The 16,404-nt window shown below is 32.8% G+C and overlaps 1 protein-coding gene across 1 annotated transcript in view; it reads left to right on the forward strand.

Moving 5' to 3' along the window:
• The first annotated feature begins 226 nt into the window (after positions 1 to 226).
• The window catches only part of LOC143245989 (barH-like 1 homeobox protein), a 30,083-nt gene continuing 13,905 nt past the window's right edge, over positions 227 to 16,404 (forward strand). Inside the window, exon 1 of the mRNA XM_076492239.1 lies at positions 227 to 469. Within this exon, the coding sequence (XP_076348354.1) occupies positions 310 to 469 (160 nt within the window). The 5' untranslated portion in view covers positions 227 to 309. The remainder of the gene's footprint in view (positions 470 to 16,404) is intronic.

Below are 16,404 nucleotides of genomic sequence, written 5' to 3' on the forward strand. Positions count from 1 at the left end.
AGGCGCAATATTGGTCTACCGTTAATCAGCTGGAAGTAAGGCTTTGCGTCAAATGGCAGAGATCTGAAGCGGGTTTGTTCTCTCCTCTAACCCTTCGAACGTTACAAAATTGGTTTGAATCATATTTTTCATTTATGAAGAGAACGCTTAATTTAGGTTGAAGTTCCTGTGATGTTTTCTCGAGGTTTAGAATCGACTACGAGTGGTTCATCTCTCCGAAAACCCAATTATGAGGACAACCCTACAGTTAGAGAGAGCGTGAGCGTAGGCCACTTCTCCCCACGTTCGGCTGAAGACGACTCGCCGAAAATGGCGTGCGTTATCTCCCGCAACGAACCTGGTATTCCGACCACTTCTTTCTTGATACGTGACATCCTCGGACACGCGACACAGCCAGCGCAACCGTTGAACTCTTCACAGTCCGGTACGGGTGTTCCTGTTGATGATGTGGACAAAAGTAAAATGGAAGGTAAAGCTTTAGTTCCATTGGTCATTTTTGTTGTCCTAACCCTAAAAATCACCACAAAATTTAATCGCCTGGGACATAAAGCAGTAAACCTCCACAAAGCTAACTAATACATTCACAGATGAAATATTAGAACACCGTTTAAAACAAAACAACCACTAGAGATGCGATTTTATGTCGAGAATTAACCCGGAAAAATTGTCTTAAAAATCCACAAAACATTTCAGGTAAAACACTTACTGTTATAACAAAAAATTATCGTTATTTGTAGTGGTAATGTCACCAGTATTATTATAACGAGCCAATCATGTATATAGGAATGTTTAGTACATGCTATGAAAGGAAAATTAAACTGTGTTAAATGTTACCTGAAGTCATTCTTATAAAATATAACTAAACCTATAACAAAGTGTGTTAAATGTTACCTGAAGTCATTCTTATAAAATATAACTAAACCTATAACAATGTGTGTTAAATGTTACCTGAAGTCATTCTTATAAAATATAACTAAACCTATAACAAAGTGTGTTAACTGTTACCTAAAGTCATTCTGATAAAATAGTGGGCCAGGCATGGCCAAGCGTCTTAAGGCGTGTGACTCGTAATCTGAGGGTCGCGGGTTCGCATCCCCGTCGCGCCAAACATGCTCGCCCTTTCAGCCGTGGGAGCGTTATAACGTGAAGATCAATCCCACTATTCGTTGGTAAAGGAGTAGCCCAAGAGTAGCCCACTCTAGTCTTACACTGCTAAATTAGGGACGGCTAGCACAGATAGCACTCGAGTAGCTTTGTGCGAAATTAAAAAAAACGAACAAACAATATCAAATAGAACTAAATCTATAACAAAGTATGTTAAGTGTTAGCTAAACACATTCTTATGAAATAGAACTAAACCTATAACAAAGTACGTTAAGTGTTGGCTAAACACATTCTTATGAAATAGAACTAAACCTATAACAAAGTACGTTAATTGATAAAGAAAAACGTTTTACCTTATTTTACTAAAATGAAAACTAAAATAAACCAAATACAATGAAAATTATAAATGTTATTTTCAAAATAAAATTATATGTACCTGAAGATATTAAGGGCTAACTAAAGGTATTGTGTTAATAAAAGTCAGAACAGTATCAAGATATGTTATTTAAAGAAAATTAACTATATAAGAAAATTTAAATAAAGACATTTAAAAAAACAAAAACGAATTAATGACGATAGTATATGTCCAGTAAAAATACTTAAATATTTCCACAAAGAAAGAGGAATACTTAAATTTAAAATCATTTCTCTTTGTAGTTTGAAGTTATGTCTCAAACGTTTTAAAACCTATTTCCACAAGACCCCGAAAATGATTCTGAAACACTACTTTTGGAATTCAGGGGTAGATTTTATCTTCTTTTGGACGCACGTGGAGGTAGAAGAAACTAAAAGAAAGACAAAAGAAAAGTAACATTTTAAGATTAGACGTTGCTTCCCTTCAGCTCAGATGAAAGGTTTTAAAGTAAAATAAACCTATTTCAACCCAAATAAAACAATGCTTTGGTTGAAACTTGTGAAATAAAAATATTCAAGAAAGATCAACCACGTGACATCATAACTACTAATAATAACGTTATTATTTTATATCTCGTAACAATAATGACAAGTAATTACAGTTATATCTAATCTACTATAAGTTACTATGAATATTTTATTGTACGACCGTATCTCGTCATCTCCTGTGTCATACAATTATTTCTAATCTACTATAAGTTACAATGAATGTTTTATTGTACGACCGTATCTCGTCATCTCCTGTGTCATACAGTTATTTCTAATCTACTATAAGTTACTATGAATGTTTTGTTGTACGACCGTATCTCGTCATCTCCTGTGACATACAATTATTTCTAATCTACTATAAGTTACAATGAATGTTTTGTTGTACGACCGTATCTCGTCATCTCCTGTGTCATATAATTATTTCTACTCTACTATAAGTTACAATGAATGTTTTATTGTACGACCGTATCTCGTCATCTCCTGTGTCATACAATTATTTCTAATCTACTATAAGTTACAATGAATGTTTTGTTCTACGACCGTATCTCGTCATCTCCTGTGTCATATAATTATTTCTACTCTACTATAAGTTACAATGAATGTTTTATTGTACGACCGTATCTCGTCATCTCCTGTGTCATACAGTTATTTCTAATCTACTATAAGTTACTATGAATGTTTTGTTGTACGACCGTATCTCGTCATCTCCTGTGTCATACAATTATTTCTAATCTACTATAAGTTACTATGAATGTTTTGTTGTACGACCGTATCTCGTCATCTCCTGTGTCATACAGTTATTTCTAATCTACTATAAGTTACTATGAATGTTTTGTTGTACGACCGTATCTCGTCATCTCCTGTGTCATACAATTATTTCTAATCTACTATAAGTTACTATGAATGTTTTGTTGTACGACCGTATCTCGTCATCTCCTGTGTCATACAGTTATTTCTAATCTACTATAAGTTACTTGAATGTTTTGTTGTACGACCGTATCTCGTCATCTCCTGTGTCATACAATTATTTCTAATCTACTATAAGTTACTATGAATGTTTTGTTGTACGACCGTATCTCGTCATCTCCTGTGTCATACAGTTATTTCTAATCTACTATAAGTTACTATGAATGTTTTGTTGTATGACCGGATCTCGTCATCTCCTGTGTCATACAGTTATTTCTACTCTACTATAAGTTACTATGAATGTTTTGTTGTACGACCGTATCTCGTCATCTCCTGTGTCATACAATTATTTCTAATCTACTATAAGTTACAATGAATGTTTTGTTGTACGACCGTACCTCGTCATCTCCTGTGTCATATAATTATTTCTACTCTACTATAAGTTACAATGAATGTTTTATTGTACGACCGTATCTCGTCATCTCCTGTGTCATACAATTATTTCTAATCTACTATAAGTTACAATGAATGTTTTGTTCTACGACCGTATCTCGTCATCTCCTGTGTCATACAATTATTTCTAATCTACTATAAGTTGCAATGAATATTTTGTTGTACGACCGTATCTCGTCATCTCCTGTGTCATATAATTATTTCTACTCTACTATAAGTTACAATGAATGTTTTATTGTACGACCGTATCTCGTCATCTCCTGTGTCATACAGTTATTTCTAATCTCTATAAGTTACTATGAATGTTTTGTTGTACGACCGTATCTCGTCATCTCCTGTGTCATACAATTATTTCTAATCTAATATAAGTTACAATGAATGTTTTGTTGTACGACCGTATCTCGTCATCTCCTGTGTCATATAATTATTTCTAATCTACTATAAGTTACTATGAATGTTTTGTTGTATGACCGGTTCTCGTCATCTCCTGTGTCATACAGTTATTTCTACTCTACTATAAGTTACTATGAATGTTTTATTGTACGACCGTATCTCGTCATCTCCTGTGTCATACAGTTATATCTAATCTACAGTAAGTTACAATGAATGTTTTGTTGTACGACCGGATCTCGTCATCTCCTGTGTCATATAATTATTTCTAATCTACTATAAGTTACTATGAATGTTTTGTTGTACGACCGGATTTCGTCATCTCCTGTGTCATACAGTTATTTCTAATCTACTATAAGTTGCTATGAATGTTTTGTTGTACGACCATATCTCGTCATCTCCTGTGTCATACAGTTATTTCTACTCTACTATAAGTTACTATGAATCTTTTATTGTACGACCGTATCTCGTCATCTCCTGTGTCATACAGTTATATCTAATCTACTGTAAGTTACTATGAATGTTTTGTTGTATGACCGGATCTCGTCATCTCCTGTGTCATACAGTTATTTCTAATCTACTATAAGTTACTATGAATGTTTTGTTGTACGACCGTATCTCGTCATCTCCTGTGTCATACAGTTATTTCTACTCTACTATAAGTTACTATGAATGTCTTGTTGTACGACCGTATCTCGTCATCTCCTGTGTCATACAGTTATTTCTACTCTACTATAAGTTACAATGAATGTTTTGTTGTACGACCGTATCTCGTCATCTCCTGTGTCATACAGTTATTTCTAATCTACTATAAGTTACTATGAATGTTTTGTTGTACGACCGTATCTCGTCATCTCCTGTGTCATACAGTTATTTCTACTCTACTATAAGTTACTATGAATGTTTTGTTGTACGACCGTATCTCGTCATCTCCTGTGTCATACAGTTATTCTTACTCTACTATAAGTTACTATGAATGTTTTGTTGTACGACCGTATCTCGTCATCTCCTGTGTCATACAGTTATTTCTACTCTACTATAAGTTACTATGAATGTTTTGTTGTACGACCGTATATCGTCATCTCCTGTGTCATACAGTTATTTCTAATCTACTATAAGTTACTATGAATGTTTTGTTGTACGACCGTATCTCGTCATCTCCTGTGTCATACAGTTATTTCTACTCTACTATAAGTTACTATGAATGTTTTGTTGTACGACCGTATCTCGTCATCTCCTGTGTCATACAGTTATTTCTAATCTACTATAAGTTACTATGAATGTTTTGTTGTACGACCGTATCTCGTCATCTCCTGTGTCATACAATTATTTCTAATCTACTATAAGTTACTATGAATGTTTTGTTGTACGACCGTATCTCGTCATCTCCTGTGTCATACAGTTATTTCTAATCTACTATAAGTTACTATGAATGTTTTGTTGTATGACCGGATCTCGTCATCTCCTGTGTCATACAGTTATTTCTACTCTACTATAAGTTACTATGAATGTTTTGTTGTACGACCGTATCTCGTCATCTCCTGTGTCATACAGTTATTTCTAATCTACTATAAGTTACTATGAATGTTTTGTTGTACGACCGTATCTCGTCATCTCCTGTGTCATATAATTATTTCTAATCTACTATAAGTTACAATGAATGTTTTGTTGTACGACCGTATCTCGTCATCTCCTGTGTCATACAGTTATTTCTAATCTACTATAAGTTACAATGAATATTTTATTGTACGACCGTATCTCGTCATCTCCTGTGTCATACAATTATTTCTAATCTACTATAAGTTACAATGAATGTTTTATTGTACGACCGTATCTCGTCATCTCCTGTGTCATACAGTTATTTCTAATCTACTATAAGTTACTATGAATGTTTTGTTGTACGACCGTATCTCGTCATCTCCTGTGTCATACAATTATTTCTAATCTACTATAAGTTACAATGAATGTTTTGTTGTACGACCGTATCTCGTCATCTCCTGTGTCATATAATTATTTCTACTCTACTATAAGTTACAATGAATGTTTTATTGTACGACCGTATCTCGTCATCTCCTGTGTCATACAATTATTTCTAATCTACTATAAGTTACAATGAATGTTTTGTTCTACGACCGTATCTCGTCATCTCCTGTGTCATATAATTATTTCTACTCTACTATAAGTTACAATGAATGTTTTATTGTACGACCGTATCTCGTCATCTCCTGTGTCATACAGTTATTTCTAATCTACTATAAGTTACTATGAATGTTTTGTTGTACGACCGTATCTCGTCATCTCCTGTGTCATACAATTATTTCTAATCTAATATAAGTTACAATGAATGTTTTGTTGTACGACCGTATCTCGTCATCTCCTGTGTCATATAATTATTTCTAATCTACTATAAGTTACTATGAATGTTTTGTTGTATGACCGGTTCTCGTCATCTCCTGTGTCATACAGTTATTTCTACTCTACTATAAGTTACTATGAATGTTTTATTGTACGACCGTATCTCGTCATCTCCTGTGTCATACAGTTATATCTAATCTACTGTAAGTTACAATGAATGTTTTGTTGTACGACCGGATCTCGTCATCTCCTGTGTCATATAATTATTTCTAATCTACTATAAGTTACTATGAATGTTTTGTTGTACGACCGTATCTCGTCATCTCCTGTGTCATACAGTTATTTCTAATCTACTATAAGTTACTATGAATGTTTTATTGTACGACCGTATCTCGTCATCTCCTGTGTCATACAGTTATATCTAATCTACTGTAAGTTACTATGAATGTTTTGTTGTACGACCGTATCTCGTCATCTCCTGTGTCATATAATTATTTCTACTCTACTATAAGTTACAATGAATGTTTTATTGTACGACCGTATCTCGTCATCTCCTGTGTCATACAATTATTTCTAATCTACTATAAGTTACAATGAATGTTTTGTTCTACGACCGTATCTCGTCATCTCCTGTGTCATATAATTATTTCTACTCTACTATAAGTTACAATGAATGTTTTATTGTACGACCGTATCTCGTCATCTCCTGTGTCATACAGTTATTTCTAATCTACTATAAGTTACTATGAATGTTTTGTTGTACGACCGTATCTCGTCATCTCCTGTGTCATACAATTATTTCTAATCTAATATAAGTTACAATGAATGTTTTGTTGTACGACCGTATCTCGTCATCTCCTGTGTCATATAATTATTTCTAATCTACTATAAGTTACTATGAATGTTTTGTTGTATGACCGGTTCTCGTCATCTCCTGTGTCATACAGTTATTTCTAATCTACTATAAGTTACTATGAATGTTTTGTTGTACGACCGTATCTCGTCATCTCCTGTGTCATACAGTTATTTCTACTCTACTATAAGTTACTATGAATGTCTTGTTGTACGACCGTATCTCGTCATCTCCTGTGTCATACAGTTATTTCTACTCTACTATAAGTTACAATGAATGTTTTGTTGTACGACCGTATCTCGTCATCTCCTGTGTCATACAGTTATTTCTAATCTACTATAAGTTACTATGAATGTTTTGTTGTACGACCGTATCTCGTCATCTCCTGTGTCATACAGTTATTTCTACTCTACTATAAGTTACTATGAATGTTTTGTTGTACGACCGTTTCTCGTCATCTCCTGTGTCATACAGTTATTTCTACTCTACTATAAGTTACTATGAATGTTTTGTTGTACGACCGTATCTCGTCATCTCCTCTGTCATACAGTTATTTCTACTCTACTATAAGTTACTATGAATGTTTTGTTGTACGACCGTATATCGTCATCTCCTGTGTCATACAGTTATTTCTAATCTACTATAAGTTACTATGAATGTTTTGTTGTACGACCGTATCTCGTCATCTCCTGTGTCATACAGTTATTTCTACTCTACTATAAGTTACTATGAATGTTTTGTTGTACGACCGTATCTCGTCATCTCCTGTGTCATACAGTTATTTCTACTTCACTGTAAGTTGCTATGAATGTTTTGTTGTACGACCGTATCTCGTCATCTCCTGTGTCATACAGTTATTTCTAATCTACTATGAGTTACTATGAATGTTTTGTTGTATGACCGTATCTCGTCTTCTCCTGTGTCATGCAGTTATTTCTACTTCACTATAAGTTACTATGAATGTTTTGTTGTACGACCGTATCTCGTCATCTCCTGTGTCATACATACAGTTATTTATACTCTACTATAAGTTACTATGAATGTTTTGTTGTACGACCGTATCTCGTCATCTCCTGTGTCATACATACAGTTATTTATACTCTACTATAAGTTACTATGAATGTTTTGTTGTACGACCGTATCTCGTCATCTGCTGTGTCATACAATTATTTCTAATCTACTATGAGTTACTACGAATGTTTTGTTGTACGACCGTATCTCGTCATCTCCTGTGTCATACAGTTATTTCTACTCTATTATAAGTTACTATGAATGTTTTGTTGTACGACCGTATCTCGTCATCTCCTGTGTCATACAGTTATTTCTACTTCACTATAAGTTACTATGAATGTTTTGTTGTACGACCGGATCTCGTCATCTCCTGTGTCATACAGTTATTTCTAATCTACTATAAGTTACTATGAATGTTTTGTTGTATGACCGTATCTCGTCTTCTCCTGTGTCATGCAGTTATTTCTACTTCACTATAAGTTACTATGAATGTTTTGTTGTATGACCGTATCTCGTTTTCTCCTGTGTCATGCAGTTATTTCTAATCTCTATAAGTTACTATGAATGTTTTGTTGTACGACCGTATCTCGTCATCTCCTGTGTCATACAGTTATTTCTACTTCACTATAAGTTACTATGAATGTTTTGTTGTACGACCGGATCTCGTCATCTCCTGTGTCATACAGTTATTTCTAATCTACTATAAGTTACTATGAATGTTTTGTTGTATGACCGTATCTCGTCTTCTCCTGTGTCATGCAGTTATTTCTACTTCACTATAAGTTACTATGAATGTTTTGTTGTACGACCGTATCTCGTCATCTCCTGTGTCATACATACAGTTATTTCTACTTCACTATAAGTTACTATGAATGTTTTGTTGTACGACCGTATCTCGTCATCTCCTGTGTCATACAGTTATTTCTACTCTACTATAAGTTACTATGAATGTTTTGTTGTACGACCGTATCTCGTCATCTCCTGTGTCATACAGTTATTTCTTATCTACTATAAGTTACAATGAATGTTTTGTTGTACGACCGGTTCTCGTCATCTCCTGTGTCATACAGTTATTTCTACTCTACTATAAGTTACTATGAATGTTTTGTTGTACGACGGTATCTCGTCATCTCCTGTGTCATACAGTTATTTCTAATCTACTATGAGTTACTACGAATGTTTTGTTGTACGACCGTATCTCGTCATCTCCTGTGTCATACAGTTATTTCTAATCTACTATAAGTTACTATGAATGTTTTGTTGTACGACCGGATCTCGTCTTCTCCTGTGTCATACAGTTATTTCTAATCTACTGTAAGTTACTATGAATGTTTTTTTGTACGACCGGATCTCGTCATCTCCTGTGTCATACAGTTATTTCTAATCTACTATAAGTTACTATGAATGTTTTGTTGTATGACCGTATCTCGTCTTCTCCTGTGTCATGCAGTTATTTCTACTTCACTATAAGTTACTATGAATGTTTTGTTGTACGACCGTATCTCGTCATCTCCTGTGTCATACAGTTATTTCTACTCTACTATAAGTTACTATGAATGTTTTGTTGTACGACCGTATCTCGTCATCTCCTGTGTCATACAGTTATTTCTTATCTACTATAAGTTACAATGAATGTTTTGTTGTACGACCGGTTCTCGTCATCTCCTGTGTCATACAGTTATTTCTACTCTACTATAAGTTACTATGAATGTTTTGTTGTACGACGGTATCTCGTCATCTCCTGTGTCATACAGTTATTTCTAATCTACTATGAGTTACTACGAATGTTTTGTTGTACGACCGTATCTCGTCATCTCCTGTGTCATACAGTTATTTCTACTCTACTGTAAGTTACTATGAATGTTTTTTTGTACGACCGGATCTCGTCATCTCCTGTGTCATACAGTTATTTCTACTCTGTTATAAGTTACTATGAATGTTTTGTTGTACGACCGGATCTCGTCATCTCCTGTGTCATACAGTTATTTCTACTCTACTATAAGTTACTATGAATGTTTTGTTGTACGACCGGATCTCGTCTTCTCCTGTGTCATGCAGTTATTTCTACTTCACTATAAGTTACTATGAATGTTTTGTTGTACGACCGGATCTCGTCATCTCCTGTGTCATACAGTTATTTCTACTCTACTATAAGTTACTATGAATGTTTTGTTGTACGACCGGATCTCGTCATCTCCTGTGTCATACAGTTATTTCTACTCTACTATAAGTTACTATGAATGTTTTGTTGTATGACCGTATCTCGTCTTCTCCTGTGTCATGCAGTTATTTCTACTTCACTATAAGTTACTATGAATGTTTTGTTGTACGACCGTATCTCGTCATCTCCTGTGTCATACAGTTATTTCTAATCTACTGTAAGTTACTATGAATGTTTTGTTGTATGACCGGATCTCGTCATCTCCTGTGTCATACAGTTATTTCTACTCTACTATAAGTTACTATGAATGTTTTGTTGTACGACCGTATCTCGTCATCTCCTGTGTCATACAGTTATTTCTACTCTATTATAAGTTACAATGAATGTTTTGTTGTACGACCGGATCTCGTCATCTCCTGTGTCATACAGTTATTTCTAATCTACTGTAAGTTACTATGAATGTTTTGTTGTATGACCGTATCTCGTCTTCTCCTGTGTCATACAGTTATTTCTATTTCACTATAAGTTACTATGAATGTTTTATTCTTCGACCGGATCGCGTCAACTAAAGACTACGAACGAAACTCTTTACTTCACTCGTCATGTTTATAAACTGATGTCTTAGTTTATTTATTTATACCTCATGTTTCATGACGTTATGAAAAATAAAACAAGACATTCTATTTATTCAGTACATAATTCGGTACATAATTTACTACGTAATTCAGTATATAATTCGCTACATAATTTACTACATAATTCAGTACATAATTTACTACGTAATTCGCTACAAAATTTACTACGTAATTCAGTACATAATTTACTACATAATTCGCTACATAATTTACTACATAATTCAGTACATAATTTACTATATAATTCGCTACATAATTTACTACGTAATGCAGTACATAATTTACTACGTAATTCAGTACATAATTTACTACATAATACAGTACATAATTTACTGCATAATTCAGTACATAATTTACTACATAATTCAGTACATAATTTACTACATAATTCAGTACATAATTCGCTACATAATTAAGTACATAATTCGCTACATAATTCAGTACATAATTTACAACGTAATTCAGTACATAATTCAGTTCATAATTTACTACGTTATTCAGTACATAATTCGCTACATAATTCAGTACAGAATTTACTACTTAATTCAGTACATAATTTACTACGTAATTTAGTACATAATTTACTACGTAATTCAGTACATAATTTACTACGTTATTCAGTACATAATTCGCTACGTAATTCGCAACATAATTTACTACATAATTCAGTACATGATTCGCTACATAATTTACTACGTAATTCAGTACATAATTCGCTACATAATTCGGTACATAATTTACTACATAATTCAGGACATAATTTACTACATAATTCAGTACATAATTTACTACATAGTTCAGTACATAATTCGCTACATAATTAAGTACATAATTCGCTACATAATTCAGTACATAATTTACAACGTAATTCAGTACATAATTCAGTTCATAATTTACTACGTTATTCAGTACATAATTCGCTACATAATTCAGTACATAATTTACTACATAATTCAGTACATAATTTACTACGTAATTCAGTACATAATTTACTACGTAATTCAGTACATAATTTACTACGTTATTCAGTACATAATTCGCTACGTAATTCGCAACATAATTTACTACATAATTCAGTACATGATTCGCTACATAATTTACTACGTAATTCAGTACATAATTCGCTACATAATTCGGTACATAATTTACTACATAATTCAGGACATAATTCGGTACATAATTTACTACGTAATTCAGTACATAATTCAGTACATAATTTACTACATAATTCAGTACATAATTTACTGCATAATTCGGTACATAATTCGCTACATAATCCAGTACATAATTTACTACATAATTCAGTACATAATTTACAACATAATTCGGTACATAGTTTGCTTCATAATTCAGTACATAATTTACTACATAATTCAGTACATAATTTACTACATAATTCGGTACATAATTTGCTTCATAATTCAGTACATAATGTTTTTTATCAGAACGTTAGATGACAACTCGTTCTTTCCTAATTACAAAAGGTTAGAAACGTATAACTATATTACTCTTTCCAGAATCTAAAGTTCAGATCTTTCACGAAGAACACATCACTACTACTACTGCTACAAGTCATGTTAATGAAGACAAACCTGTCACAGAAAACAGGTGTAGCCACCAGCCTACGTCACTTGAGGACAACTACTTGACACCTTGCCCGATATATTGTGCTCATGAAAGCCCCTGGTCAGTTAACGACTTTTTGATGAGACTGCTAGTTCATTAAGTTGACAGTTATATTGACCACTGGACATCTCCCTTACAAAACCAAGGTTACGAAGGAAAACGAGGGGACTGCAATTGTGATACACACAAACAAAAAAATCACAGTAATTACTTACATTCATTGAAGTCTATAAGTATATCTTGGTTGATTGACTCATGGTGATCTGAAATACTTTCTAAAATAAAATTGAATATATATATATACGTTTATCGACAATACAATTAAAAATACCCATTAAAACAGTAACACTTAATCTTCAGAGATAACCGTCTTTACAAGTTGTTGCTGATACGTGACGAAACCTCTGACGAACTTAACTCTAGTTTTACACATGCCATAAAAACTATGCTGTAAATAAAACAAAGACAACAGAAGAAAATATCCATCTTGTGTTGTAATTCTAGTTTCACACATGTTATTGAAACTAAACTGAAGATAAAATAAAACTAACGGAAGAAGACAATATATATATCATGAGTTGTAGTACATATGTTAAACTGTTGCAATTTAGAAACTAAACCAAAGATAAAACAACGCTAACAGAAGAAGACAGTTTGTATTTTGTGTTGTAGTTGATACATTAATATGTTGGAAGTCTTGTTTTACAGACGTTATAGAATCTAAAGTGTAGATAAAACAACGCAAACAGAAGAAGACAATGTATATCTTGTGTTGTAGTAGATACATTAAGGTGTTGTAATTCTAGTTTTACAGATGTTATAGAAACTAAAACTGTAGATAAAACAACGGTAACAGAAGAAAACAATATGTAACTAGTGTTGTAGTAGATACATTAAGGTGTTGTATTCCCAGTCCCAGTTATACAGACGTTTACAAACTAAACTGTAGATAAAAAACGCTAAATGAAGAAGACAGTTTGTATTTTGTGTTGTAGTGTATACATTATGGTGTTGGAATTCTTGTTTTAAAGACGTTATAGAATCTAAAGTGCAGATAAAACAAAGCAAACAGAAGAAGACAATGTATATCTTGGGTTATAGTAGATACATTAAGGTGTTATAATTCTAGTTTTACAGATGTTATAGAAAATAATCTGTAGATGAAACAGCGCTAACAGAAGACAATATGTATCTTGATTTGTTCTAGATAGAGTATGGTGTTGTAATTCTAGTCTTACAGGGTTTATAGAAACTAAACGATAGATAAAACGCTAAAAGAAGGACGCAATATCCATCTTGTGTTGTTGCATGTACATTAAGGTGTTGTTATTCTAGTTTCACAGATATTATAGAAACTAAACTGTAGATAAAACAACGCTAAGAGAAGAAGACAATACCTATCTTGTGTTGTTGCAAGTACATTAAGGTGTTGTAAATCAAGTTTTACGGATGTTATAGAAACTAAACTGTAGATAAATTACCGCCAAGAGAAGAAGACAATACTTATCTTGTATTAAAGTAGACACATTAGTGTGTTGTAATTCAAGTTTTACAGATGTTACAGAAACTAAACTGTAGATAAAACAACGCTAACAGAAGAAGACAATACCTATCTTGTGTTGTTGCAGGTACATTAAGGTGTTGTAATTCAAGTTTTACAGATGTTACAGAAACTAAACTGTAGATAAAACAACGCTAACAGAAGAAGACAATACCTATCTTGTGTTGTTGCAGGTACATTAAGGTGTTGTAAATCACGTTTTACGGATGTTATAGAAACTAAACTGTAGATAAATTACCGCCAAGAGAAGAAGACAATACTTATCTTGTATTAAAGTAGAGACATTAGTGTGTTGTAATTCAAGTTTTACAGATGTTACAGAAACTAAACTGTAGATAAAACAACGCTAACAGAAGAAGACAGTGTATATCTTGTGTTGTAGTAGATACATTAAGGTGTTGTAATTCAAGTTTTACAGATGTTACAGAAACTAAACTGTAGATAAAACAACGCTAACAGAAGAAGACAATGTATATCTTGTGTTGTAGTAGATACATTAAGGTGTTGTAATTCAAGTTTTACAGATGTTATAGAAACTAAAATGTAGATTAAAGAACGTTAACTGAAGAAGACAATCTGCTTTATGTTGTAATATTTGTTTTACAGATGTTTGGGATCTAAACTGTAGATTAAACTCCGATAACACACGTGATTCAGTAACACACTTCTGAGTCATACAAAGAACAGCATGATGTCACATGTATTATTTTTTGGTTTTGACACTTGATAATACTCTTAACGGAACCGACGTTAAGGTTCATCCTTTCTGTAATAGCTACACGCTTGGTCTACCACGGGTGTCGAAACCCTGTGTTTATCTTTGTGATCGTCTAAAGTTAACACTGAGTTGACTGGGGAAGTTTGATAAGTAGTATATTATTCATAACAGTTAAAGGTGTGTGTTAAAATCTACTGTGAAAAGTAAAGTTCACGTATTATTAAGACAATATCACAGAATTACTATGTATCACAGAATTACTATATCACAGAATTACTATGTATCACAGAATTACTATGTATCACAGAATTAATATGTATCACAGAATTACTATGTATCACAGAATTAATATGTATCACAGAATTACTATGTATCACAGAATTACTATGTATCACAGAATTAATATGTATCACAGAATTACTATGTATCACAGAATTAATATGTATCACAGAATTACTATGTATCACAGAATTAATATGTATCACAGAATTACTATGTATCACAGAATTACTATATCACAGAATTAATATGTATCACAGAATTACTATGTATCACAGAATTACTATATCACAGAATTAATATGTATCACAGAATTACTATGTATCACAGAATTACTATATCACAGAATTAATATGTATCACAGAATTACTATATCACAGAATTAATATGTATCACAGAATTACTATATCACAGAATTAATATGTATCACAGAATTAATATGCATCACAGAATTACTATGTATCACAGAATTACTATATCACAGAATTAATATGTATCACATAATTACTATGTATCACAGAATTACTATATCACAGAATTAATATGTATCACAGAATTACTATGTATCACAGAATTACTATGTATCAGAGAATTACTATATCACAGAATTAATATGTATCACAGAATTACTATGTATCACAGAATTACTATATCACAGAATTAATATGTATCACAGAATTAATATGTATCACAGAATTAATATGTATCACATAATTACTATGTATCACAGAATTACTATATCACAGAATTAATATGTATCACAGAATTACTATGTATCACAGAATTACTATGTATCACAGAATTACTATATCACAGAATTAATATGTATCACAGAATTACTATGTCACAGAATTACTATGTATCACAGAATTACTATGTACCACAGAATTACTATATCACAGAATTAATATGTATCACAGAATTACTATATCACAGAATTAATATGTATCACAGAATTACTATGTATCACAGAATTACTATGTATCATAGAATTACTATGTATCATAGAATTACTATATCACAGAATTACTATGTATCACAGAATTAATATGTTTCACAGAATTACTATATCACAGAATTACTATGTATCACAGAATTATTATATCACAGAATTACTATGAACGTGAATTACTTGTTCTGGTGGAACCTGCGGCGAGATCTGACATTTTTGTTTTACACGAATTTATCTTACCGAATCCTGCTGGTCAGGAAAGATACGCTCAGCGCAGCGTTGTGCAGTCTTTTAATGGGGTTGGCACAAACGAAGTCCCCAGCGACCTGACCTGAGAAATACGGCGTCAGATGTCGAGCCGCTAAGTGTCGCCACATTTAGGAGTTTTTCGGCTACATAGCCGCAGCTCCAGGGATCTCCTATAGTAAAGAACTTTGTCTACATAGCGTAAGTTACGTCGACACACATTTTTAGTGTTTGTAATTATTTGATAAAGT

Source organism: Tachypleus tridentatus, chromosome 3 (genome assembly GCF_004210375.1).
Source record: "Tachypleus tridentatus isolate NWPU-2018 chromosome 3, ASM421037v1, whole genome shotgun sequence".
Classification (NCBI taxonomy): domain Eukaryota; kingdom Metazoa; phylum Arthropoda; class Merostomata; order Xiphosura; family Limulidae; genus Tachypleus; species Tachypleus tridentatus.